This window comes from Peromyscus leucopus, chromosome 13 (assembly GCF_004664715.2).
Source record: "Peromyscus leucopus breed LL Stock chromosome 13, UCI_PerLeu_2.1, whole genome shotgun sequence".
NCBI lineage: Eukaryota > Metazoa > Chordata > Mammalia > Rodentia > Cricetidae > Peromyscus > Peromyscus leucopus.
The window spans coordinates 49,792,173-49,818,259 of NC_051074.1; the positions used below are offsets into that span (position 1 = coordinate 49,792,173).

The 26,087-nt window shown below is 39.2% G+C and overlaps 1 protein-coding gene across 1 annotated transcript in view; it reads right to left on the minus strand.

The window, feature by feature from the left end:
• Positions 1-26,087, minus strand: part of Pard3b (par-3 family cell polarity regulator beta) — a 993,468-nt gene that overhangs the window by 186,623 nt on the left and 780,758 nt on the right. Inside the window, exon 19 of the mRNA XM_028891309.2 lies at positions 20,514-20,624. Coding sequence (XP_028747142.1) covers positions 20,514-20,624 — 111 coding nt within the window. The remainder of the gene's footprint in view (positions 1-20,513; positions 20,625-26,087) is intronic.

A 26,087-nucleotide genomic window follows, 5' to 3' on the forward strand; every position in this document is an offset into this window, starting at 1 on the left:
GTGGTTAGCTATCTCACTTCAAGGAGAATCCATTCTTTAAAGAGCAGCTTGAGTGAATCTCTTATTAAGCACTGCTCTGCTTGGAACACTCCCAGTCCCCTTTATCATATACATCACATCTAAGCTATGACTTATATGGTGTACAGTGGACAATTGTCTCCTCTGTGACTTCAGTTAACATTACTCCTTTCCCATAATTAGGAAGCTCCAACCTTGCAGCCTCCTCTGCTCCAGGCTTGATGAGCACTTTCTGCCCGTGTTATGACTGTCTTATTGAGATGGAGCCTGAGTCTCCTTGTGGCAGACACCATGCCAAGTTCCATCTTTCAACCCCATTGCTCTGTTTAGTGACTTTATGCACTGATTCTTGATATCTCTTTCTTATTCACCATGTAAGCAAAGGCATCATTTACCTCACCTATTGATAGAATGCATAAATATAGCACAGTGGCTGGCAGGTGATGACGGGAACTGAGGGAAGATGAGTCTGATACAGAAGACCAAGAATGGATTGGAGATGTACTTCCAAAATGAGGAAGGGGGCACAACCAGAAAGAAACACAGGGGCCCAACTAAAACGTAATCAGATAGAGTGATGGAGCATTCGGAAGGAATTAGCCCGCACGATACCTTCTCTAGAGACCAATGTAACTGACTTTGAAGATGTGGTATTAGGAAAGGACTGAGTGAACATTTCACATGGCAACCCCACAGTTCCAGTGGAGACATGGACTAGGTGTTACAACTATACAAGCTACCCCCAATGTGCATGACTGTAACCCAAGAAATGACACCCCCCAGGGAGAATTGTGGGTTTAAGAGAGGCTGTCGGGCCATTTTCTAAACAAAGGTATCTTCTTAGCCTCACTCCAAACACATTATACAGCACACATTTCTTTTTTGCATTTTTAATAAAGCAAAACTTGAAAATGAGCAGCAATCCTTTTATTCCCCCTCAGAAAATCTGCAGTGACCTGCTTGCAAATAATACCCTGGAAGTATCCCCGAAGAGGCTCTTGGTTCATTAAAATAATCAGCATATTCTGATATGCATTCGTCCCTGAAATAATAACAATTCACTTTCAATAAATTAATTATGGTTTTAATGAGCAAAATTTACATTTATATTTCTGCTTTAAGATCTTCGTGGGAGGCACCATCCTCACCCACGCGGTACCACTGAAGCAAAGACTTCTGCAGGGGAGACCACAGCTGCAGGCAGCCATGCAAACCCTGCTGCTTTAGAAATGGAGAGACAGGATGTGGCAAGGGGGTCACACAGCCCAGTATGGAGACCGAGCTCCCTTCTCATTTTGTGTTCACGAGTAAATCATTTAGCCTCTGCCATTTCTAAGTGAAAACTATCATAGTACCAAACTTGGGGGGCAGGGGGCTAACTTAAACACAAAGAACCCCACTTAAAGAGTGCTCTGGGACGTTAGTACCAGGTGTTGCCAATGGCAACGGCCATCATGCAGGCCTGATGGTGGTAAGGGGAGGGAGCAGTAAGAGAGATGCCCATGCCATCTTCCCATGCCCACACAACTCGTCCTGAGAGTGTCCACACAGTTTCTTTCATCTCCCTCACAGATCTACTTAGAACCTTGGGCAGCGCACAGATACTTTTAATAAATGCTACACAGCCTGAGTTGGCCAGAATGCTCAGGGGACCAGGTGTGTGGTGGTTAATTGAATTTTCTGCTTGGTGGAGAGTAAAGCAGTAAATGCTTTTGGTTTGAAGCTCTTGGCTGCGGATCTTTCTAAAATATATTAATCCTTTAACTTGCTTTAATGGAACTCACTGAATAGATTTTTTTTTTTTTTTTGAAGAGTGAAGAACAGACCTTACTGGGAGCTATGTTCTGCAGCTCCAGCTCTCACCCTACAGTGCCTGGGTGCTGAGGAACAACAATCGAACTGGAGACCAGCCATGGATTCCATCCACTCGGCCCATTTGCCGGGTGTCCACCATGTGCTTCACCCTGGAGAACGTTATCTTATTTTTTCTTGACTCTCCTGTCTTTTCCCTTTCCGGTATAATGTGCACACAATGATAAATTAGAGAGGCCCCTTGACTCACTGGAAATTTATATCCCGATCGACCTTGCATAAGTAGATACTGTCGTAAGTTGAAAATGCAATGACTATTCCAAACCTACTGAACAGTGTAGCTTAGCAACACACAGCACTGCTGGGTATTGGCTGCTGGTCCTGGAGAAGAAGGGCTCCCTGGGAGCTGTGGCTAGATGCCACTGTCCCGGTGCTCAAAGGAGAATTGACTGTACCACATAGGGAGACTTGGGAGAAAAGTCTGAATTCACAGCATGGTTTTCTAGTGAGCATCTACTGCTTTCACACCATGGTAATACTGAATAGCTGTAAGTCAAGTCATCATGATATGTAATCTGGTTAACTGAGTCCAGATTAATGAAGTCTGGGTGTAATTGCTAATTTGAAAAAGTTAGGAAAGTATGTGTGAAAGGTATACACTTTCTGGTAGACCAGACAGAATCCTTCAACTCATGACAATGTATAAGACAAGATAAATTGATAAAATAAATAATAGTTGCCTTCTTCAGTTTTTCAAAATTAAAAATTAGAGCTTATTTTGTCTGCCTTGCCCTTGGTTACATTCTAACAACACCATACACATGTAAGACACAGTATTATATACAATTAGATGGCATATAACCAACATATTTACCTATATATGCATCTATATATAGATCGATCTCCAAATATAGCTTTGCAAATTACTAAAATTATAGTTTATGGGTAAACTGCATTTTCTGTATGTCTCAAACAAAGATCTTCAGAATAGATTTTATGACCCATGCTTCCTTGCTTGACTCAGATAACTACTAGATAACTACTATTTTTTTTTTCCACGAAGCTTTGCTCTAAGCTTTTCAACTGCACCCTGCCAACTTTAGAGAAACCATGCAGAAAACACTCTGATGGCTTGGAAAATCCCTTAGATTTTAAATAAAAATTTCCCTGAGTCTTAAATTGCTCTCTAGTTAGCAAAAAAAATATATCATGTATTTTTGATGGGATTAAAAACTTAACTTTTTTAAAAGTCTCTTTTAATTTGCTGCACAGTTAAGTTGTACTTTATAATTGAATTTAAGGACTTTGCTCCAAGTGTCTAGAAATATTGAATGATAAAGAGGGTCTGTTCTCTTGTCCCAACTATGGCTCTATTTTCCTGTGTGTGTCTGTCTTCTCTGTGATCATATAACAATTTCATACTCTATTACAGAACGCATTGTAGTCTAGCTTTACCATTATGAAATTCATTGTGTTCTCCTTTTTCTCTTACCCATGAACTTGTTGAGGACACATCTTATGCTTTACTTCTTCTTGCTATTTACCCCAAGTGCCTAGCTGCCCGGTTCACCTTTGCACCCAGGCTGTAGGCCGTCACTGTGTTTTAAGTCACAGTGGCAGAGTCTTGTATAGCTCATCACATTGCACCCACCACAGAGAGGGAGAAGGTAATGGAGGAATGCATGGATGCTCAGCTGGCTTTCTCTGCCTCTTACATAACCGAGAATCTCCTGTATAGGGAATGGTGCTACCTAGTGGGTAGGTCTTACCATCTCATTTAACAAAATCAGGATGTATTCCCCTATAAGCATGTTCAGAGGCCCATCTTCCAGGTGATTCTAGAGTCTGTCAAGTTGAAAATTAACACTATCGTACTGAATTATTGAGGAGGTTAGGCCAAAAGTAACTTTAAAAAGTCACAAGTGATTCATAGCAGGAAATTGACTTTGAAATCCTTGGACTTTATAATTTTTATATAATTTCAATTTAACATTAAATTTAAAGTCATGATAACATGGTCCAGGGTAAAAATTTCAGAGATCTAAATATATTAAAATATGTTAATTCTCCAGATCATTATAATATTTATTCAAAATATTTTTTCTTCCTTCCTTTCCTTCCTTTTCTTCCTCCCTCCCTTCTATCCTTCCTTCCTTCCTTCTTCCTTCCTTCCTTCCTTCCTTCCTTCCTTCCTTCCTTCCTCTCTCCCTCCTCCCTCACTGTCTTTGTCTCCATCTCTATTTCTCCCCCTCTCTCCTTTCTTTCCTCTCTAGTTCTCTTTACTTCTTTATTTCTCTGCACTAGGTATTGGAAAGAGGGCTTGGTAGACAACACCACTGAGCTATGCTTTCAGCTTCAAATCTCTCTTACATGCCTTTAGGACCAAAAATGTGAATGACTCACCAGAAATGACAAAACATAGGTCGTTTTTCCTGTGAGAAATGTAAAATAAATGAATGAATGAATAGAAGAAAAAAGAAGGGAGATTTAAGAGAACAAGAGGATACAAAATGGAATCAGTGGAGGGTTGCTTAGGAAGACATGGCTTGCAAGGCTGAAGTGAACATAAATCCACTGGACCTCAGGATGAGGCCCTAGGAGCCAGTGAGCTCCCAGAGGAGGTCCTGCCTGAGTGGCACTAAGGACTGCTATGCACAAGGCAGATTAAAAAAAAACAACAACAACAAAACTTTTGCTCTATAGCAAAAGGTAAGAGGGGCTGGGATGACCTTCGAAGCAAGGTTTTAGCATGTAGGAACCAGGCAGGGCACTATGATGGGAAAAGTGCTAAGATATGCATCCCATGAACCAGACTGCGCTCTCCACCTTTAGGATTTGAAGATAGTCAACTTGCTTGATACTGTCTCTTCTCAGGCAGACCCTGAGAATAAGTAAGGTGGTCTCACTTGTTTCTACATCCTGAAGGTCTTTGTCCAGTTTATTTTTAGGTGTTCATTGAGGGGCTGTTGAGAGGCTTGGCAGGTAAATACCTCTGCTGCCAAGTCTGATGACCTCAATGTCATCCCTGGGATACATATGGTAGGAGAGAACTCAGTCTCACAAGCTGTTCTCCACCTTCCACACAGGTGCAATGGCACACACACACACACACACACACACACACACACACACACACATATACACACACACACAACAAATGAACAAATAAATAAATGGAATAAAAAATGAAATTTACCTAGGGTTGGAGATATGGTTTTAGGTTACCTACAAAATTGTTTTGGATTACCTACAAGAATTTCAAATTGCTTCCCAGCTAAGAAACTCTCTTCCTTAAACATCAAAACAAGCCAAACAATAACAACAAAAACTTGGCATCCTTTACAATATTTGTACCTCAGTGGGTACTTAACCAATTTTGTAATGCACCAATGGTTCATTATTAATTTTCTTAGTGTATTGTCTTAAGTGCCTGAGCCAGCCTGCTGCACTGATTTTAGAATAATACCAACTCCACATCCAGGCCTGCTGTGCATCTGTCATACTCATGGCCTCAGCATGACACAAATTCCCAGAATCAGAAAGACTTTCAGACAGTCAAGAACTCTTCATACTAGGATGATGTCCTCAGATACCATGACATACTAAATTAAAATGTAATAACTTCTTAGGCTATGCTTGAAATAGTTTCTCATATTCTTTTAGTAAGGTGGCACACGCCTTTAATCCCAGCTCAGGAGCCAGAGCCAGGCAGATCTCTGTGAGTTCGAGGCCAGCCTGGTCTACAAGCGTGAGATCCAGGACAGGCACCAAAACTACACAAAGAAACTCTGTCTTGAAAAAACAAACAATCAAAACAAACAAACAAACAAATCCTGCTTAGCAGGCAATGTAAAATGAAGATATAAATACAATCATAAATATGTCTGTGGAGTGTCTCTGTTTTTGAATGCTCTAATACAGGCATAAAGCTTATCACATATGCTTCCCTCATAGTCTCTGCCTGACTCCTATGTGCTAAAACATGATACATAATTCTTTGAGAACTTAAATTTCTGATTGTTCCATAGTATATTAGTTTTGATTTCACTTTAAAAGAATCCTTTGAAGCCAGAGGAACTCAAACTTATTTGAATAAGAACAGCATGCAGCAAAAAAATATTTGAAATTACCATGATTGTCTTTATTAAATTATATTTATTTCTTAATTATTTCACTAGATGGTATGAACTGATCATGAATGGTACTGGGCTTTCTTTTGTTTCAAAACAGAGTCTTGTTATGTGACCCAGGCTGGCTACAAACCCATCATCTTCTTGCCTCTGCTTCCTAAGTTCTGTGACAGACAGCAGATAAGACCTGCATTTTCAGCTTGTGTCCCAGGCATATTTTAGGCAAGGTGTATTTGAGCATAAAGTCTGTTTTCTTGGCCCTGAACTTTGCTTGCTGGAAGATGAAGAGTTCTGTTTCCTCAAGACTAAACTGCCCACTTCTGTGCTATTTATTCTGTAAAGTGATCTTGCTTTTACATTAAATCTCCCTGTCAGGTTCTGTCTGTCCATTCTTTAAAACTCTATTTCTTGTCAATACAACTGATTGTTAGGATTGGGAAAATTATGATACCAATCTTTTAGTTTGCTGTATTTAAAAAAAAAATCTTGTATGGTTATACAGTCAATTTGTATTTAATACCGTCAAAAGTAGCAAGCTATAATAAAGACATATTTTTATAATAATGACACTATGTTCCTTTTCTTTAAAAGTCAGAATATTTAATCATCTGAATATCACAGATCTTTTTTAATATGCACTTATTTATTACAAAATGAAACTCTGAAATTTGAATGTCCAACTCGTAAATTATCCTATCTTGACTTTATTGCATCCACTATAGCCAGATTAAAAACATATGAATTACATCATACATTATCACGATGCAGTGAGTTTTTCCTTAAACAGAGCAAACCTATTAAAACATCTTTTATGGTCACTCAGCTGAAAACATATACTTTCTTGCAAAGATGAATGATTTGTTCTGAAAATATCATATATTTGTGTGTGTGAATGTGCGTGTGTGTGTGTGTGTGTGTGCGCGCGCGTGTGCGTGTGCGTGCGTGTGTGTGTGTGTGTGTGTGTGTGTATCCACACTTGGATGTTTCCCTGCCTATCCAAGCTTCAATTAGAGATTGCAAAGCATCTTAGGTATTGAACAAATATCAATTATGTCAGTGCCCTTGGTGTCAATCTGTATTGGAAATTTGCCATCTTTTACATCTTCCCTGATAGAATTTTTAATTAGCTGTTGATTCTGTCAATAATGGAATTCATTATTATTTTAATATGATTTGTCTAAGCCAGTCCTCATCTACTCATCTATTTACTTTTTAAAACTGGTGCTAGTTGGTGCAATTTTTAAGCAGAACCCAGCATGCTCTCAAAAATAGGCAAGATTTTTAGCAAGGTATTTTACTACATGATTACTATGTCCCATTGGTTATTAATATTTCATATATTTTTAAAAAAGTATATGAGTAACATTAAAATTCTGATTTTTATTTCTATTTTTAAGCCAGTCAGGGCTTTATTTACTAAATATCTACTCTCTACTAAGATGGAAGGAAATAGCCAGGTGGTGGTGGTGCATGTCTTTCATCCCAGCTCTTGGGAAGCAGAAGCAGGCAGATTTCTGAGTTTTGAGGACAGCCTGGTGTACAAAGTGAGTTTCAGGACAGCCAGTGCTCACAGACATGCAATTTACAGGAGAGGATATAATAAGGAATGGCTTAGAAGATAAAGATTCTCCCACGGTGCTAACACGGACTGTAGTCTGTGCTGGTTGCTCTCTAGTATTGCCTCCCCGAGGGAACAGCTCTGCAGCATCTGGTTACTACCCGGCTGTCACAGTTCTTCATGCTTGCTCCCTGAAATCTGTACCATGAATTCTGACTGATTCAGCTCGACAGAGTCCACAATGAGATCCTTCTTTGGTAGAGAATAAGCTAAGGACAGTGTGTCTCTTTCTCTTCCATCTCATCAAATTCAAAAGGCTAATATTTCACTTTAAAATATTGAAATGAATATTCCTGAAAGGAAGTTCAACTGGTTGTATTTAAACAAATGAAAGAGGATGAGACCAAGGGTCCAATTGAAACAAACAAACAAAAACAAAAACAAAAACACAAAGACAGCTCTCTGGTCCTGTGGCATTTTCACTCATTCATAAAGCAGATGGATTTCATTCATTGCATGGTCTTGTCTTTGAGATTCTGCTTTAGTGATGAACAGTTCTAATAGACTGGCCATTATGCTTCAGTGATCCAGTTCCACTAACCTATTAGCAGCTGCAAAAGAGCTTGCATCTCTTGACATTTCATAGCCTCTGCAAAGTCTTATTTCAGTAAACTATACGGCTTTGTCAACCTTTTGTTCAGTCTATTCTGCCTCTGAGTTCCATATAAGCAATTATTCACTTAAAAAATAAAATTTAATTTAGGAAACTAGCATGGTTTTATATATTTCTATCTATCCATCCATCCATCCATCCATCCATACATACATACATACATATATACATACATACATACACACATCCATTAACAACTGTTTATTATTTATTCTGTGAAATATATTAGATAGTGAGAGAACTGAAAGAATTATTATGATGTGGTCCTAACCCCAAGACATAGAAATCTCGTCATAGATAAAGCATATTTGAAATTACAAACGTGCATAATTCAGCGTAGAAAAGACAATACTGACAGCAACCGGGCACAGCTGAAGCACAGCTCTAGGTACTTTATCATAGGAACTTTGCAGGAACCCTGAACCTTAATAATGCTGTGCTGATTCAACATCGCCCCAAAGAAGCTATCAGAATGGCATGTTCAATAAACTGTGAACTTGCCTTGAATGAGAATGAGCCCTGCTATCCGACAGTGTTGGGTTCTAAGCCTGCCTCTTCCTTATGCCATCTGAAAGGTTATACATATTTTTCTGAAACTTTCTCATTCTTTGCTTTCTCCTTCTGGAGGGAAAGAAAGAAAGAAAAAGAAAGAGAAAGAAAGAATGAAGGAAGGAAGAATGGAAAGAGAAGAGAGAGAGAGAAAGAGAAGAAAGAGAAAGAAAGAGAGAGAAAGAAAAAAGAAAGGTTGACTTAGTCCCCTTCCTGGGGCTAAAAATGTCAAGAAACATAAGCTCGTATGGTCCAGGGATAGAAATTATGATTATGAAGTGGGGATGATGTCACAGATATATTAAGCCAAGGTATTTGCATTTGGACTGTTCCAGTAGGCAATAGGCAGCCATTGAAAGTTTTGGAGGAAGAAAGGAGTGACTTTGATCAAATCCATAACAGGTGGAGCACGTCTAATATAAAAATCCAAAGTGTTCTGTCCAAATGTTTTTGAAGATTCACACAATACTGATAACCTTTTGAATTTCAGGACATTTCATATTTGCAGGCTAGGAAAGCTCAGCTGGTAATGTCTCTACGTATATTCCAAAAACTCAGAGAACTCCTGTATCTGTAATACTTCTGTACACAAATATTTCAGCTAAGGGTCATTCAACCTTTATTACTGACCTATTCACCTTAATCTATAATATTTAACAATCTCTGCTCTAAGAAATGATATCTTGGGGCTGCAGAGATGATCCAGTGGGTAAGAGCACTAGCTGCTCTTCCAGAGGACCAGGATTGTCTGTAATTCCATTCCTAAGAATCTGGTGCCTTCTGGATCTTTGGGAATGTAGACACGAGGTGCACAGGCATCCATTCAAACACTCATATACATTGAAAAAAAAACCTAAAAAAGTCATGAGTTGACAAATGATTAAATACTTGTTAAGTTCCTCCAAGAACATATGTATGTATAATACTTTCCTCCAAGAACATATGTATGTATAATATTTCCCTCCAAGAATATATGTATGTATAATATTTTCCCAAACAACCCACTATTACTACTGTTGTTTAAAAGTGTCCTGTTGTTGAAGTAGACCTCTAGTTCATAGCACAAAGCACTCCAGCTTCCTCATTTCTCAAAGATATCAGAGGCACAAAGCAGAAGAGAAAGGGCTTTTTGAGTCTGGAAAGGAGGTCATATTGTTATTATTATTAATTTTTATTATATCATTATTAGAAATTAGTCTGAAGGCACTTTAAAGTCATAGTAAAATCATTAATTAAATTACAGGGCAAAGTCAGGTGGGTAAGAGGGAATGGAAGGGGGATAAAATATCATGTCACTTCAGTTTCCACCGAAGACTAGCTTCAAAGTGTGAGCAGCCCCGAGTTAAGATCTCCTTCATAATGCAGCACATAGAGGAGAAATGCAAATGTCAGGGTTTTATGGGTTTGGTGGCTGTGGTTACAAGTGTTTCCTGCAACCACACACCCTGTGCACTTGGAGGAGCTGGCAGGAACTCTGCCCATGTGTGTCCCTTCTCCTTGCATTTGTTTTCACGCTGCCAAGCCCTGGCTGCCGACCACACTCCCTCGCTACTGTACTGCCATCCCGTGCCAAGCTCGCTACCACCGGTGATCAATAAGAAATGAGGTGATGCTTCTTGAATGGACGTCTCTGGCACCACTCCCGGCTGGGCCAAGTCTGCACTCAAGTTGGCCTTCTTCGTTGTAATGGGATCCAATTCAGTAACGTTCACAGATGGCGAGGCTCAGAGCATTCCAGGTTCCAAAGGCTACCGAGTGGGTAAGTGGGAGCTTTTATCCCCAAAGCAGGTCGGAAAATAACACCCAGTGCCCAGAGTGAACCAGGTGCTGGCTTCGCAAACACTACTTCTCATTTTCCCAACAATCAGAGAGACAGACAGCTTTCTCACTCCTCACCAGATGAGAACCTTAAAGCTTGTGGCCATAAGGATGTATGGTATTATGTGCATACCCAGTCAGGTCTATCACCAATGCCCTACCCACTCTGGGGCCTCAGAACCTTTCCTTTTGGCCACACGTATCTTCTAGGCCATAGGTAGGCCGAGTTGGTTAGAAATGTGGCTATATTAAAAAGTCACTTGGGAAATGCTTTCAAAATATATGTTCTCAGGTTCAACTGCAGAGCTCTTACATATCTGGAGTACATTTCTATCTATATTGGTATATGCATATTATCTATTTATCTAACAGGGTTTAAACATCTAAAGTATATTTCTATCGATATTAAACATTCTATATTATTTATGTATTTTACATCAGTCTTTTCAACTTTGACATAACTGACATCTTAGGTAGATACTTTTTTTTTTTTTTGGAAGAGGACTGCCCCACACATTGGAGGATGTTGAGAAGTGTCTTTGCTTTCTACTTCATAGATGCCAACAGAACCTCTCCAAACTGTGACAACTAGGAAGTGTTCTGACCCCTTGGTGAAAAGACTACTCCAAGTGAAGGAGACCCAGAGATCTTCAAACTTTCTTAAGAAATATGAAAAAATCATATCCACAGTTTCTCATTATAAATCCCAGACCTCGGTCATAGTTTCTAGATAAAGGATGTGCTGGTGGGGAGTAGGAAGGCAGGTTCTGGAGGACAATAAGCCAAGCCCTCTGTTAACTAGGAAAGCTTGCCAATGATGTGAACACTACCTGACCTTGCCTTGCAGAGCGGATGTGTTGTCATGGAGGCTTTCCAAAGCAGGATACAGTGTGAAATGTGTCCAAATAAGAAAAGATGATGAGACAGCATTCTAGAATATTCTTTGATTTCTAAAAATCTGATATGTCTGCACATTTATAGCACTTTTAGTAAATTAAGTTTACTATTCCAATGTCCAGTTCCAAACAGGTCTACAGCAAATGTTCTGGAATCATTTAACCTTTATGTATTTATAAATTTTGGAATTTTTTTCTTCTAAAGATATTAGCAATTAGAAAGCATTTCCCCCAAACAAAATACAAAAAACAGAACTTTAAATATTGTTTTTGCCATTTCATCTCATGGTAAGAAACCAGGGGCAATATGAATACATTCCTAAAAGTGTTTTACTCCATACTGTAAAAACAAATGATAACACAGGGATGCTTAGATGAGATGTCAATTCTAGTCTTCAAATGGCTTTCTACCAGTTTACACTCCCCAGAGCTTTCACAGAAAATGTTCTCCAACTCTGCTACTGCTAGACACACTCTCCATTCAAACATAGCTCTCCATCGACACAAAATTTAGGGGGAGTTACCAGTTTGCTGATTATAGCAAATATATTTTATTTAATATGTGTATATTAAAATCAATGTCCTGCACCAACCGAATTTTAAGAATCTTTTCCCGTTTTAAACATTTGATCATATATTCTAATCATATATTCTAAGCATTTCTGAGAATCACTCTAAGTAGTTTAAAGTTTTCCTTAGAATAGATTTCAACAGTGCTATGCATATTCTAATGAGATATGCTACTTCAGGATATATTCATACAGGAGCATTCTTTTAAAACAATGCTCAAGGGGTACACTTTATAGAAGCCTCCCTAAATGACTATTGGAAAGTGTGCCAGTCCAGTGATTCATTTTATGTATTAATCCAGCTCAGCTGACAAGTAGCTGCTAATACAGCACTTCTAACATTGATTCAAATTCCATAAAAGGATTTTGGCTCATAAAAAATGCTGGCATGGCAAGTGGATGTAGGTGTTCCTATCGCCTGTCTATAGGATATGGTAATGTGCCAAGTTTTGTTGGTGACCATCAGCATTTCTAAAAAGACAGGTGTTACGGTGATCATCAGGCATAAGTCCAGAGATTACATCCAGCCATCCACATTGCGCCTGGGTCTTACCCTTTGTCCCTGGAAATCAAGAGTAACCCTGAAAGATTCCCATTGAATAAAGGGTGATGGGAGCTGTGACCATGACACTATTGACTGTGCTTTTCCTCCATTTTCACACTCTACCTGAGCACAACAGTAATCAACCCCAGACAGCATGACCTCTTCCCAGTCACTGAGGATGCTTAGTACCATGGAAACCAGCAACCTAATCACTTCCTTCTGTCAGCCTAAAAGGAGAGCTCGACCTTGTCCTGAGAAACACCATCTAGTAATGTTTTTCATAACTTTCATACAGTGGGATGATCTAATAAGAATCTACAAGTAATTAACTGGGTCTTTTCTAGCCAACCAAAGCCCCATTCAACGCACAGTTTTATCAGGATTCTAAGAGAGCCATAAATTGGGGCATTTTGAAAAACTGGGATCTAATCCAGTCCATGATCTGATCAGGGTTCAGTGGTAATAATAAATTGGGACTATTAAAACTGGGAACCACTCCAACATTTTATTTTGCCCAAACCATGGGACCCAGCAAATTCTACTGCAAAAGACAGGGGTATTCATTGACAAGTCAAACCATGCTGAATTAATCATTTGTATGTAACCATGCCAAAACATGGCTGTTTTCAACAGTTTAAACTGTGCCAAAGATTAAGTTCAGTAAATAATTAATTATCAAGAGTCACTTGGCAAATTAAAGAAATCAACCTTCTGGTTTCTTTAATAAAACATCTACTTCTTTTTAGGGTAAAATAATGACAAAACCCTATCATTTTATTTGTTGCTCCTAATGTATTTCAGAGTGCAATTAACATGTGGGTTACAGTTAAAATATTAATTCACGATGTCATCTTCCTCAGAATATCCTGTGCATCTTCTTTTTTATTTTTTCAAAAAATTCTAAACAAATGTTGGATAAACTATACTCTTATTCTGGTCTTCATTTCAATTTCCAGTAACATTAAAGTCCTCCATAATTAAATAAAATAAAGAGGGGTTGGGAATAGATTTTCACCCATTTGAATTCTCAAACTATAAAATGGTTTCTGAATGTTTTTGTACCTCTAAGATACATTTCGTTTATGTGGGGAATTTGCAGCTGCATAATTAAATCTTGGTTTGCCAAATATTAAAAACACATGTATTGATTCTAACGAAGGGAACACAAACAGCCCAGCCGATAAGGTGAGGGAGAAGCCTCTTGCAGTTCTTGGAAGGCGTCCTGAAGGAAAAGAAAACCAAGAACCTTGTATTCAGACACCGAGACCGATTAATTTTCCTCAATCTTAGCTTCACTCTCGCTGGCATTCTGTCCAGGTCTGTTGCTGAGAACAAGACCCATATGTTTTCAGTCTTCTCAGTGCTGAAGCTGGACACATTGTCGCCCCCTAGTCTCCTCGGTTATCTGCTCAGATTCTAATATGATCCACACAAGTGATGTTTAATTAATGTGACCAATGATCTCCCAGCAAGCAAACCTTGACATGGTGTAAGGGGGATAGGAAGGTCTTGGAATATGTACCTAACTTTTATGTTTTTAACTTTTTTATTTCTAGTTTCAGTAAGAGGCTGCATTTAGTGAATTTTTTTTCTGGGTCAATAATATGGGACTTTAATGGAAACCAGTCTTGGGTGTCAGTGGAAATATGTTAGTCAATACAATAATCCTAAATAAATAGGGAGTGGTGTGTGTGTGGCAGGGTGTTTTTCTTCTTTAGCCTGTCTCCACCTGTCTTGAGACAGTACTAAGAAGACAAATATTTAAGTACATAACAGGTCCAAGACTTTAAAAAAATCATATTTTACAAGAGATTATAAACTTAGTTCTTAGAACTCAACAACTAAAATTAATGACATGTTAAAAACAATCCTGCTGTCAGCTCATGATACTAATTTACATAATCTCAATGTGTAGAAAATGCTAATTTAATTTAGCCAGGACAAACAGTCTTTGCATATAATATTGAGTTCATCATCTAGCAGGAAATAAAGACCTTAGAACTAATGCTTTATTATGGCCTGTTTCGCTGAAGCATGGACAAAAATGATGAGTTTATCTAATGCAGGGTTTCGTTGCATGGACCGTTTGACTTGGGTCAAGAGGGGACACATCGTAAACTCAGGAAATCGAATGGGGGATGAGAAAATCCCACTACACAATCTTGAGTGAGAAACTTGGCCTTGCACACCCCAAGAAGAGTGTTATATACACTACATGAGTCAGCGCCTTGGCAAGTTCAGGAGAGCTTGCTTTGGAAATTCAATGTGGATTCTTCTGGACTTAGATTTTTCTCAGAGTCTAACATCTGGAAGAGACCCTAGAGATCATCCAAGGAAAAATTTAGCATTAATGATGCTTGTGATTATTTTACTTGGTATATGACTTAATGTATTTCATTTGCAAGAACTAATATTTTATTTATTTGAATATGTATGCATATAATTAAGACAGGGAAGGAATACATCAGTGATTGAGGTTAATAAAATTCTAATATTTACCTGATGAACTAAATCTAGTCATTGGCTTCTTATTAGACATTTTAAGTGTCAACAAACTCACTGTTTCATAATGTATTCTAATGTTTAGGGTGTTGCTTTTTTATAATGCTCTACTAGTATCTTCAAGTAAATAAATAAACAGATTGACAAGTAGGTAAAGCAAAAGGGGATGATAATGGTGCTGTAAATAAGTATATTCTCTCCTGTATCTGAGTTATTCAAACACACAATGCCAGCTGAAGTTCTGACTGTGTTTCTCTAGGTCCTTCAGTGCTGTTCAAGGATTGTAGTGTAGAGTACCAATCTCTATGTGCGACAGAGACTCGGCCAGAGCAGGTGTGATCTGAGCTGTGTAAAACAGGAATTACTGTTTCTTCATTTTGTATATGAACTTCCAGTAATGCAGCCTAGGACGGATTAAGTTTTTGGCAGGCACATCCCCATGTTGACTCATGCTCCACTTACCCCCAACTAAAACCATCAGGCAAGTTCTTCATATATTTGGTATTAAGTCAAACCTTCCACATCCTGTGTTTGTATGGCTCATTTCTGGGCCCGAATGTAAGACTTTACATTTATTCCTATTAACTTCTTTCCTTTTGAGTCTCTCCGTTCTTCCAGATGCCTCTGTCATCATATACAGTCAGCCTCTTCAATGCCTTGGCATTCATGGCTGCTCAGCAGGCCACCATCACTAATGTCAGTACTCAGCAGGCCAGCATTAAAATAAATGTTCAAGAAAAACTATTCTTGCACGCTTATATAGATGGAATGCTCATTGGCAATATTCAGGCACAATTTCTCACACAACTAATAAACCTTCTAGAGTCATGTTATTTAGCAAACAGTATTTTCTGCATTATCCACAGGATACTGTGAGATGATACAATTTCTGACACCCAGAAAGTTTCCCTTATACTGTGAATTCTGGAGGTCAGAAAGGTTCTCAACCTTGCATTATTGATATTTAGATTGGATAATTCATTCTTGCAGAGGATGGAAGTTGTATGCATAGTAAGATGTTTAGAGATTTTTACCTAGTAAAAGGCAGTGAAAACTCCCTCTCCCCCAGTCTTTTGCAGTCATGACAGTCAGAAATGTCTCTACACATACCAAACTTCCTTGGGTAAGCAAAATGGTCTCTTCCCATTGAGAATCAGCACTCAAGACTCTGTGTTTATATGAACTAATCTACTTATCTACTAATCTACTTATTATATGGTTTTGTTAACATGGTCATGGTAGAGTTATAGGTAAAGTGTTCGCAAACACCAATCATTCCTATATCAGGAATTACATATGCAGCTAATTTATAAAAATATATGAATAATAAGGAAAATAACATGACAAATAAATGGAATGGGGATAATATAATCCTGATGTTTAGAACAAAGGTTAGATTAATACTTGGGCAAAGATAGAATAAGAATAATTCCCCAAGAATTGTGTGGTTCGAGGTAATCTATAAGGATGTTGTACCAGGATGCTTATCAAAGTCTATCTGGAACAGTAAAAAATATGTAGGCAGAACAATTGTTTGACAACAGAAGACAAATAATTTATTATGCTAATCACACAGAATACTCAGCAATGTTCAAAAGGACATGTTTTAAAAACATAAATGGCATGGGAAAGTATTTGGAATATCATGATGTGAAAATATACCCATGTTACCTATGCAGCATGGATAGCAAGTTTCCAAAGGATAAGTAGGTATAGAAAACCGATTATAAAAATATTAACCACAGCTATGGGATAGTGATATAGTTATTCATAATTTCAATAATCTTTATATTTTTATGCTTCCATAATGTTCTTTGTGAGCTTTTGAGCTTTCCCCCACCTCTGTGATATGGGGTGTTAATTCTAAAGCAATGTTTCTTAACATGTGGGTCAAAGCTCCCTGGAGGGATCAAATGATTCACTCACAGGAGTCACCTAAGACCATTGGAAAACACAGATGCTCACATTATGATTCATAAGAGTAGCAAAATTGCAATTATAAAGTAGCAATAAAAATAATTTTATGGCTTGGGGAGTCACCAGAACTGTATTAAAGGGTCATAGTGTTAGAAAGGTTGAGAACCACTGCTCTAGAGAACATGACTCCTACTGGCCTAGGTACACTGAGAAAGACTCTTCACAGGTCCTGAAGAGCACATTAGGTAGGATGTTTCAGAGGCACATGAAGGAAGGTAATCATATTTGTAGATTGGGTCACAGTCTTCGTAGGGAAAAGTTCTGTGTAGCTGGTTTCTTTTAAACTCTTTGGGGGCCTACCACCCAGCACCCAAATAAATACATGGAAACTAATTCTTACTTATGAATGCCTGGCCTAAGCTTGGCTTGTTCTAGCCAGCTTTTTTAACTTAAATTATCCCATTTCTCTTTAATTATGTTTTTCCTCTGGGCTTTTAACCTTTCTTTATTCTATATATATATCTTTCTGTCCTTCTTACTCCATGGCTGGCTATATGGCTGAGTGGCTGACCCCTCATCCTCCTCTCCTTCTCCTTTTCTTGCTCCTTACTCTCTTCCCTAAATTTCTCCTCCTATTTACTCTCTCTGCCCACCAGCCCCGCAAATCCCTCTCCTGGCTAGCTATTGGCTATTCACCTCTTTATTGGATCAATCACACAGCTTTACAGAGTTAAACAAATGCAAAATAAAAGAATGCAATACATCTTTGCATCATTAAACAAATGTTCCACAGCATAAATGAGTGTAACACGTCTTAAATTAATATTACACAACAATCCTGTGTATCATTTTCATAAAATAAGAAGGCCTGATGTCCCAGCTGTCTCCTATTCCTCCAAGCCAGTGTTTCATGGGTTTGAGAAAGCCAAAGAGTCACTTCAGATTTAACTATGAAGTAAAAAACAGTTCCTGGACTGCAACTCTCAACATTTAGATTCTTCAGGATCGAGTGGGGCTCAGGGATCTTCATTTTTAGAAGCTCTTTTAGCAATTCAGTTGGACACATGTGCTCCACAGACTATGTTTTATGGTTTAGTTTAAATTCTTTTTTTCCCACCTCTAGTTTGGGTAATTTCTTCTTGGCTGTGCAATGAAGGGAGCTGATTTAGACTTTTGTTGCTGTATTGGTAAACTGGTTTCTCAAAAAAAAAATCCATTTTAAAAGTACTTTCTTTTATCTGTGTACCCTTTTCAAAGAGCCAATGGCCAAAGCAGCTCATCCAATTTTTGAAAATGTAAAAACTGGTTCTGACAAACTGTTATTACCAATGTTATACAGTATGTACTTTATTTAAGGGCTTCAAATACTTTGAAAATGGTTAATGGAAAACTATTACACCCCCCAAGAACTATGACAGAATTAGTAAGCAATAAGATGACGTGACTCATTTCAAAGAAACAGATTTTGATTATATTAGGAAAAAAGGACAATAAGAGCATTTTATCATTACTTTCTATTTTCATTCCCCCCCATAGCAACTAATCATAAGGAATAGTACACTTGCTGAGATCTGCGAGAGCTGTAAATTGGTTTCCTATGGATGATGGACAGTCAAGGAACAGCACTCCAGGGTTGTGAGCAACACCACATGTTCAGCCTCCACTTCCACCCTCCGCAGTCCTCATGGTCCTCAACCGCTGAGTGTTGACATGCCTTGGCCATTAATTCTAAGCACCCAACCCTAAAATCAGCCCCTTCAACTTCTTCCTCAGCGCCTGAGTGAGACAATGCTGTTGTCTGTAGGAAACCTGTATTGGATCTGTTTTATGTGTTCGTGTGCGAGAGGTGGGCTAAGTGCAGGCTAATAGTACAGTTCTTTCAATATTTTCACCAGACATATTTTAAGGATATTGGTCCTGAAGCCTATACAGTCGGCTGAGGCAAATTTACAGCTTTGCTTTTAAGAACAAAACTCCCTCAGGTGCCTACTTCCTAAAGGCAGAACTAGAAAGGAAATGAAGTCTTGCTTAAAGACAGCCCACCTGATTTTATGAGTTATCAATTTTCTAGCTGGCACACAGTCCACCCGCTACTGGGAGATTTTTACCCTCATCTCAAGCAAGTACCGAACTGCAAAAAATGTCCAGTCTGCATTCTAGCAAACAGCTCAGATTCCTGAAGATGAGTCATGGGACACAGTCTCAATAAATGAAGTCAGGGGAGCAGCACACATGTATGATGCAGGCTCCTAGCACTGATGTCTCTGCTAGTGCATGTGTTGAAAATCCATGCCTGCATCATATTGACATTCCAGGATTACAGAATCCTGGGCTATGATGAGGAGTACCTTTCTTGTCTTTAGGGGAGCTCTGTCAGGTGGCTAGTCAACAACAATGCGGAGCACTTGATTTCCTTTTAACTGCTCCGGTGACCCTGGAACCAGAGCTTATCAACTTCTCAAGAATGAGAAAAGACTAAATAGCTTCTCCCCCTCCCTCTCATTGGTAAAGTCAGTCTTCTCAATGGGAATTGACTGCTAGATGGGGTTAAAGGTTAATAGGAGATACTTCAGACTACTGTGTGCTAGAAAACACAGTGAATAGATGTGGTTCTCTTAGTACATATACTACATTGGTGAAATATAAGACTGGAGTCTTAAAAACCATAAGGATAAACTTAGCTAATGAGTAATTGAAAAACTGGATACATTGGACTTCCTCTGAGAAATCACAAACAAATACATATGATTAGATCCAGCTCTGCCTCATCTTAGTCTTTCTCTGAGCTTTATTTTGTTAGGAAGGCAAAGAATTTGCAGGAGCTGTATGAATATTCAATTGCATGTTTTAAATGTTTTAAAGTCAGATATTTACACATCTACTTGGGAGAAGTGCTAGAGTTAACATCAAAGATGTGTGAAGGACCTCTCGTCCAAATGGAACACAATGCTCCTCAAATAGGAGAATTCGGCCCTCACAAACTGCCATTACTGCAGAATATGAAACAGGCCCTTTAACAGATGGACAGCATACTTTTCAGCTTGCTGATAGCCTAATAAAAGACAGTAGCTTTTGAAAAATGGAGGACAGGGGGACATGTACTTCTCAAATTACATGACCCAAATGGAGTTAGCAGAATATAATTAAGAAGGGCATACAGCAGGCTGTCAAAAATGAGGAACAGACTGGGGGAACTTGAGAGTTCTAAACATCAATATCAAAATGACCTTTGGATTAGCAAGGAAAAAAAAATCATTCTTTAAGCCATGGGAAAATATGCATTGCTGGAATCAGAACTGAGAGTAGCATAGTATGGGACTATCGGTACTGATAAAATGAAAACACAACTGTGATTTCTTCTTATAAATATGATAAAGAGTCCCTGGGCAGGTGGGTCGCTTTGTCAGGAAGGTACCAGCCCTCTGCTAGGCTTCTTAAAGTAAAATCTTTCCTAATGGCTACTGGGAGTTATGAATTTAAACACAGATTCCATACTCCACAAGGGAAGGCTCTGAGTATTTGCTTACCTTTCCCTCTCTTCTTTCATTTTTTCCAGCTCTTCTTCTCCCTGGTGCCCGGGCTTCTGGGTACCTTTCTGCTCCACCTTTCCCACCTTATCATCTTTCTTCTTTCCGAATCTAGAAGGGAAGGACAAAGTTCATACCTCACACTTTTTCTTTGGCAAATGTAAGATATGAATAACATGAGCTCATTCAGCTATAATTCTTTATTCTAAACAACACAAGAACAGTAGCATGAAACAGAAGTAAAATAAGATTACAAAAGCAGGAAAATAACACAGTTGCTGAATTTTTATTTTTTTCTCTCCTCTCTTTCACATATTTTTGTATCAAGCATAGCGTTATGTGATTAAAGGTGAACAATTCTGACTATTAATCAATGAAGAATTAAAACACAGAATGATTACCATTCATATGTAACTAAAAATTGAACAATATTCTAATGATACCCTCCAGAACTCCAGTCTATTGCCATTTTAAGGTAAAATAAATGAGATTATATAATTACAGGTAACAAGGGACCTTACTGAATACTCAGTTGAATGCTTTTCTTTTATCAGGGAAGGCTCAAAACCTCTGGGAGAAACAGGGTCGGGGTGGGGGAGGGTTCTGAGCATTGACACACACTTCCTACTGGTTCTGTCCAGGCCTAGGATTAGAACTCGTCTACACTGCATGCTGTTCTCTTTCTTCCAGGTCACATTTACTCTACAATACAGCCCCCAGTTCCCAAGTTGCTTTAGGTTAGTGTGATTAGCACATCTGTCACATCTGTAGCTAACTGCACATAGCAGCAACTGTGCTACATTATAAGAACATCACATTTCCTCAGCATGTGTAGGAAAACGACATCCACACCGCTGAAGTGAAAGAAGGCTGTGGCTGAACTCTAACTAGGACCTGTCCATAGTGTGACAGTCCACATGAATGAAATGATCAAAGGAAAGAAAGTCCATCCATGGTACACATTCTTCAGTGTAGGCAGATTCTTCTGAAATCTTTTTATCTTTAAATATTTATTCTTTTTTTATTGAATAGCAAATTTTAACTTTTTGTGTTAGCTCCATATATATTATCTGTCTGTTGGCTTGTCCATCTGTCCATCCATCCATCCATCCATCCATCTATCATCCATCTATCCGTCCATCTGTCTGTCCATCTATCTGTCCATTCATCCATCCATCTGTCCATCCATCCACCTACCTGCCTATTTGCCACCTGAGAGTGCTTACAAACTAGCAGTGCTTAGCTAGCTCTCTTCCCCTTCCCTCGTGACAGAAATTAGAATCTTTTTACGTGAATATGTGACATCAAATTTGAAGATGGTCTTATATTCTCTCCAAATAGAATCACAATTTTAAAAAAAATTCACTGAATGAGCTCTTGTTTACGTTTCCTTTAGAATTCCTCTTTGGGTTGTATTTCAGCCAGGGAAGAGGTTGCTAACAAATGGCAACTCTGAGCATCGCACCCGGGAGGCTCATGGCTCAGCTAAGCCTGCTGCCAGCATGGCACAGGCCACAGAAATGCCTCCCAGGCTTGACCCTTCTCCCTACTTTTCAACTTACAGTTTCAGTTAACCAGTCTGTTCTCATAAACTCCCATCATTCACCCTTATCATCTATTATAACTTTTTTGCTATGTCAAGTCTTTCTGGAACATTGGTCAACTGTCAGCCTTAGTTTCATTAGTTAGCGCCAAGGTCCTATGTCCATATATAAAATGTTTTGTATTTTATACAATGTACTTTGATCATATTCACTCCCAACTCATCCCTCTAACACCTTCAAGTTCCCCCACCTACCTGCTGCTCAGCTTCATGCTTTATTTATTTGCTTTTTTATAACTCATTGGTACTAATTTGTGCTGTTCATATACTCCTGGGTGTGTAGCTATTCCTTGGAGAGCGGAAAACTGTTCCCTAGAATAGATTCAGGGCCTCAGTTAGGGGTGGGGGATCACAACCCCCTTTTTCCTTCCCGATGGGTGATGTTCTGTAGGCTGTGAATATGTGTTGCACTGACTGGTTGAAAAATAAAGCTGTTTGGCCAATGGTGAGGCAGAATAAGGTTAGGCAGGACATTCTAACTAGAGAGAGAGAGGAAGGAAAAAGAGAGAACAGAGGAGACGCTACTAGCCGCTGCCAGGAAAAGCAAGGTGTAAAAGTACCAGTAAGTCACAAGCCACATGGCAAAGTATAGGTTTGTGGAAATGGATTAATTTAAGATATAAGAGCTAGCTAACAAGAAGCCTGCCATGGACATAGTTTAAAAATAATATAACCCTCTCTGTGTTTATTTGGGTCTGCAGGCTGCGGGGCCAGCAGGTAAGAGAGCTTTGCCCTGACCATGGGCCAGGTGGGACACAGGAAAACTTCTGGCTATACCTTCATACTAGAATATTGATTGTTTTGATGCTACTCAGGTCTTATTCAGGAAACCACAACTGCTGTGAGTTTATGAGTTCAGTGGTCCTGTCATGACCAGAAGATGATGTCTCACTCCAGTCCTCCCCAACCTGTGACTCTTCCTCTCTTTCTGTACGTCTTCCACAGTGTTCCTTGGGGGTGTCATACAGATGAGTCGGGGCTCAGCACTCCACTGACTCTTTTCCTCTGCACCTTCATCCCTCCTCTCTTTCTACCCTGCTCCACTTCTGAATCAATTCCTCTTCCTCACTGATGATATGACCTGGTATCATTTATAGAAGCAGCTAGAAAACCAAGAAAAAATGCAGACAAAAGTATAAGAATGTCAACTTTCAAATATAATTCAGATATGCTGATATAGTCAAGACCTCGCTATAACCTACAGAGCAGGAGATATCTAAATAAGATTTCCATGAATAGATTCTGCAGCTTCCTAGGCTGTGCTCAGAAGAGGCTTAGGGAATCATTCTTACTCTAAATATATTCATAGGAGAACTTAGCACCTTCGCACATCACTTAGATAAAGAATTCTTCTCCCAAGATGCCATTGAATATAATAATGTTTGGATAGAAAATTCAAAACATTGGAGAGCCAGGATAGAGAGGATGCCTTGGAAAGTCGATGGGAGCAGAGTGTTGCCAAAACCATAAGCCTGCTCCCCTCTACCCATGTCCTGCATTTTATTAAAAATTTGGAGGTTTTGGATTTTTCCGAGATAAAAGCAGCCTTGTGCTTGAAAGGTAAAAGAAACCTAGTCCCTGTTTACCTTCATGGTTCTCACCACACCCCAGGCATAGTTTTCCTTTGGTATCTAAACTATTTCACTCGAGCTGCAGTTCAAAAGTAGCTTGCTTGGCGCCCACCACACTGAAATATGTTTGACTGTTAGTTTTAACTTCTGTAAAGTATTTTTTTTTTTTTATCAAGAACTCCTCATTAAATCAGCCAGTTCCACAACTATTATAAATATTTCATTTGAAGTCCGTTCTATTTAAGTTCTCTACCCAATAAGAAATGCAGAAATATCTGCAAAAATTCTCTTCAAGGTTACAGATCACATTGTTTCACAGAGTCTGGGTGGTTTGGGAACAAAACTAGGGTATAATGATCATGAGAAGGGCCCTTCCTTAAAAAAGTGAAGAAACACAAGCCCACGGAGGAGAAGTGTGTTCTATGATCACACTGATTTCTTTTTCCAGCTTTGTAGTCAGATGACTTTTTCTTCAGTGGCAGAGGGAACAGCAGGGTTTGAGTGGCGAGGAGGAAAGCATCAATTTGCTATTTCCTTTTCGTAGTCTCTCTCTGGGAGGTCATTTCACAGCATCCATGCTTACCCACGACACAGAAAGGAGAGTTTGGGATGTTCATTTCCCCATTAACTATTTTCATGAGAGAAGTCACGAGGCTGGCCATGATCACCGCTTTGCACGCTAGAGGTTCGGCACAGCCCCTGCATTCCAGGCCTCTCTATTTGTTGCCTTAGAAATGTGAGAGCTGGTGATTCTGGGCTAGGTGCCTTAAGGAAACTGTTTAAGGTTAGCCTGGCTTTATATAAAAGATACTTTGCTGAGAAATTCTGAGCACACATATGGTTTCAATCAATAACATTTTATTTTACATGTACCTAGGTAGTCTGTTTAAAGAATCCCATGATGGATCTTTTTGTAAAGTGGAAAAATCACCTTTCAACATATTCTTTGTGCAAATTTACATTTTCATGAATAAGTTTGCTTCAAACACCTGACCCTGTTCATTTCTCTGGAGGTTACAGGGAACTGCTTTGTGGGAAACTTCTGTCTCCTCCCTTTCTTCCTTTCTTCTTGCCCCCTCTCCCTTCCTCTTTTTCTCCCTCCTTCACTTATCCCTTAAAGAAGTATTTATTACGCACCTACTGTGTGTCAGACATATTATACACATTTGATATAAGTTCATATCAGATTGAGATACAAAACTACCTACCAACCACGTGGAGAATACATTCTCTATTTAGGAGGTTTAGCAAGTGAAGAGGTGGGACTCTTTGTAGGGGATGGAAGGAGCACACAGAGACTGTGAGGTGGGGAAGGCCCAGTGCCTTCCAGTCAGTGGAAAGGGTGGCTGAAGCTGAGAGCCACTTCTATGAGATGTGGGTAGAAATGCAAGGGCTGGAGGTCTGAGAGGAGCTGGGTGGAGCGCTGGAGCCAGAGGAGGGCATTCATTAGTCACAAGGGACACAGATACTAGTGAGAAAAATGGTGGATCTAAAGGGGCTGTGGAGGGGAAACAGGAGTAGCCACATCCTTTTGAGCAGAAGTGATAAGAGTGTGAGGGCTATTTTCAAAAGACCATGGTGGTCGATGAAGCAAAAAGCAGCAAGAAAACAGCAAAATAGGCAAAAGAGTTAGGGCTGCTTTGGGATGACTGTGGAGAGCCATGGGAGGCCCATGGCTTGGCTAGAAAAATGGCCACTGAGAGAAGACAATGGAACTTGTGAGTCAATGGAGAAGGAGTAAAAGTTCAAGTTTAAACATGATTTTATTTTGTCTTTATTTTTTTAAAGTATGTGTGTGTGTGCACATATTTATGTGTAGGGTATACATGCATAGTGTGCATGCAGAGAGGGAGAAGACAATGTGTGGGAGCTGATTCTTTCTTTCCACCATACAGGATCTTGGGATTAAACTCAGGTCATCAGGCTTAGTTAGTGGCAAGCACTTTACTTGGTGAGCTATACTGCTAGCCCTAAACATGACGTTGGGACACTTTTAAGAAGCCTAAGCAAACATCCCTAGTACTAAGTCTGAGGAACTATCACATCTAAAGGTTTTATAGAGGAAGGAGACAGATGAAAAGAGTTAAAAAAAAATGGACAAAGGAAGACTATCGAGAAGTGTGTTTGCAGTAGTATCTGAAATGACCGCTTGGGAGAGCATGGTCAATAGATGGAAATGTTATTTAGCAGTCCAATGAGGTGGAGTCCAACAAGTGTTCCCAGCCTGGGCAAGGTACAGTGGAAAGTTGCAAGAACAGGCCATGTGGGCAAGATCGCCAGAGTGAGGCAGCAGGCTATGCCATTGAGAGCCTATCCAGAGATCTTAAGAAGCTGAGATGGCAGGGTGGGAGCATGAGGTGGAGGAGGATGTTGAGGATGGAGTTTTCAATTGGATATATG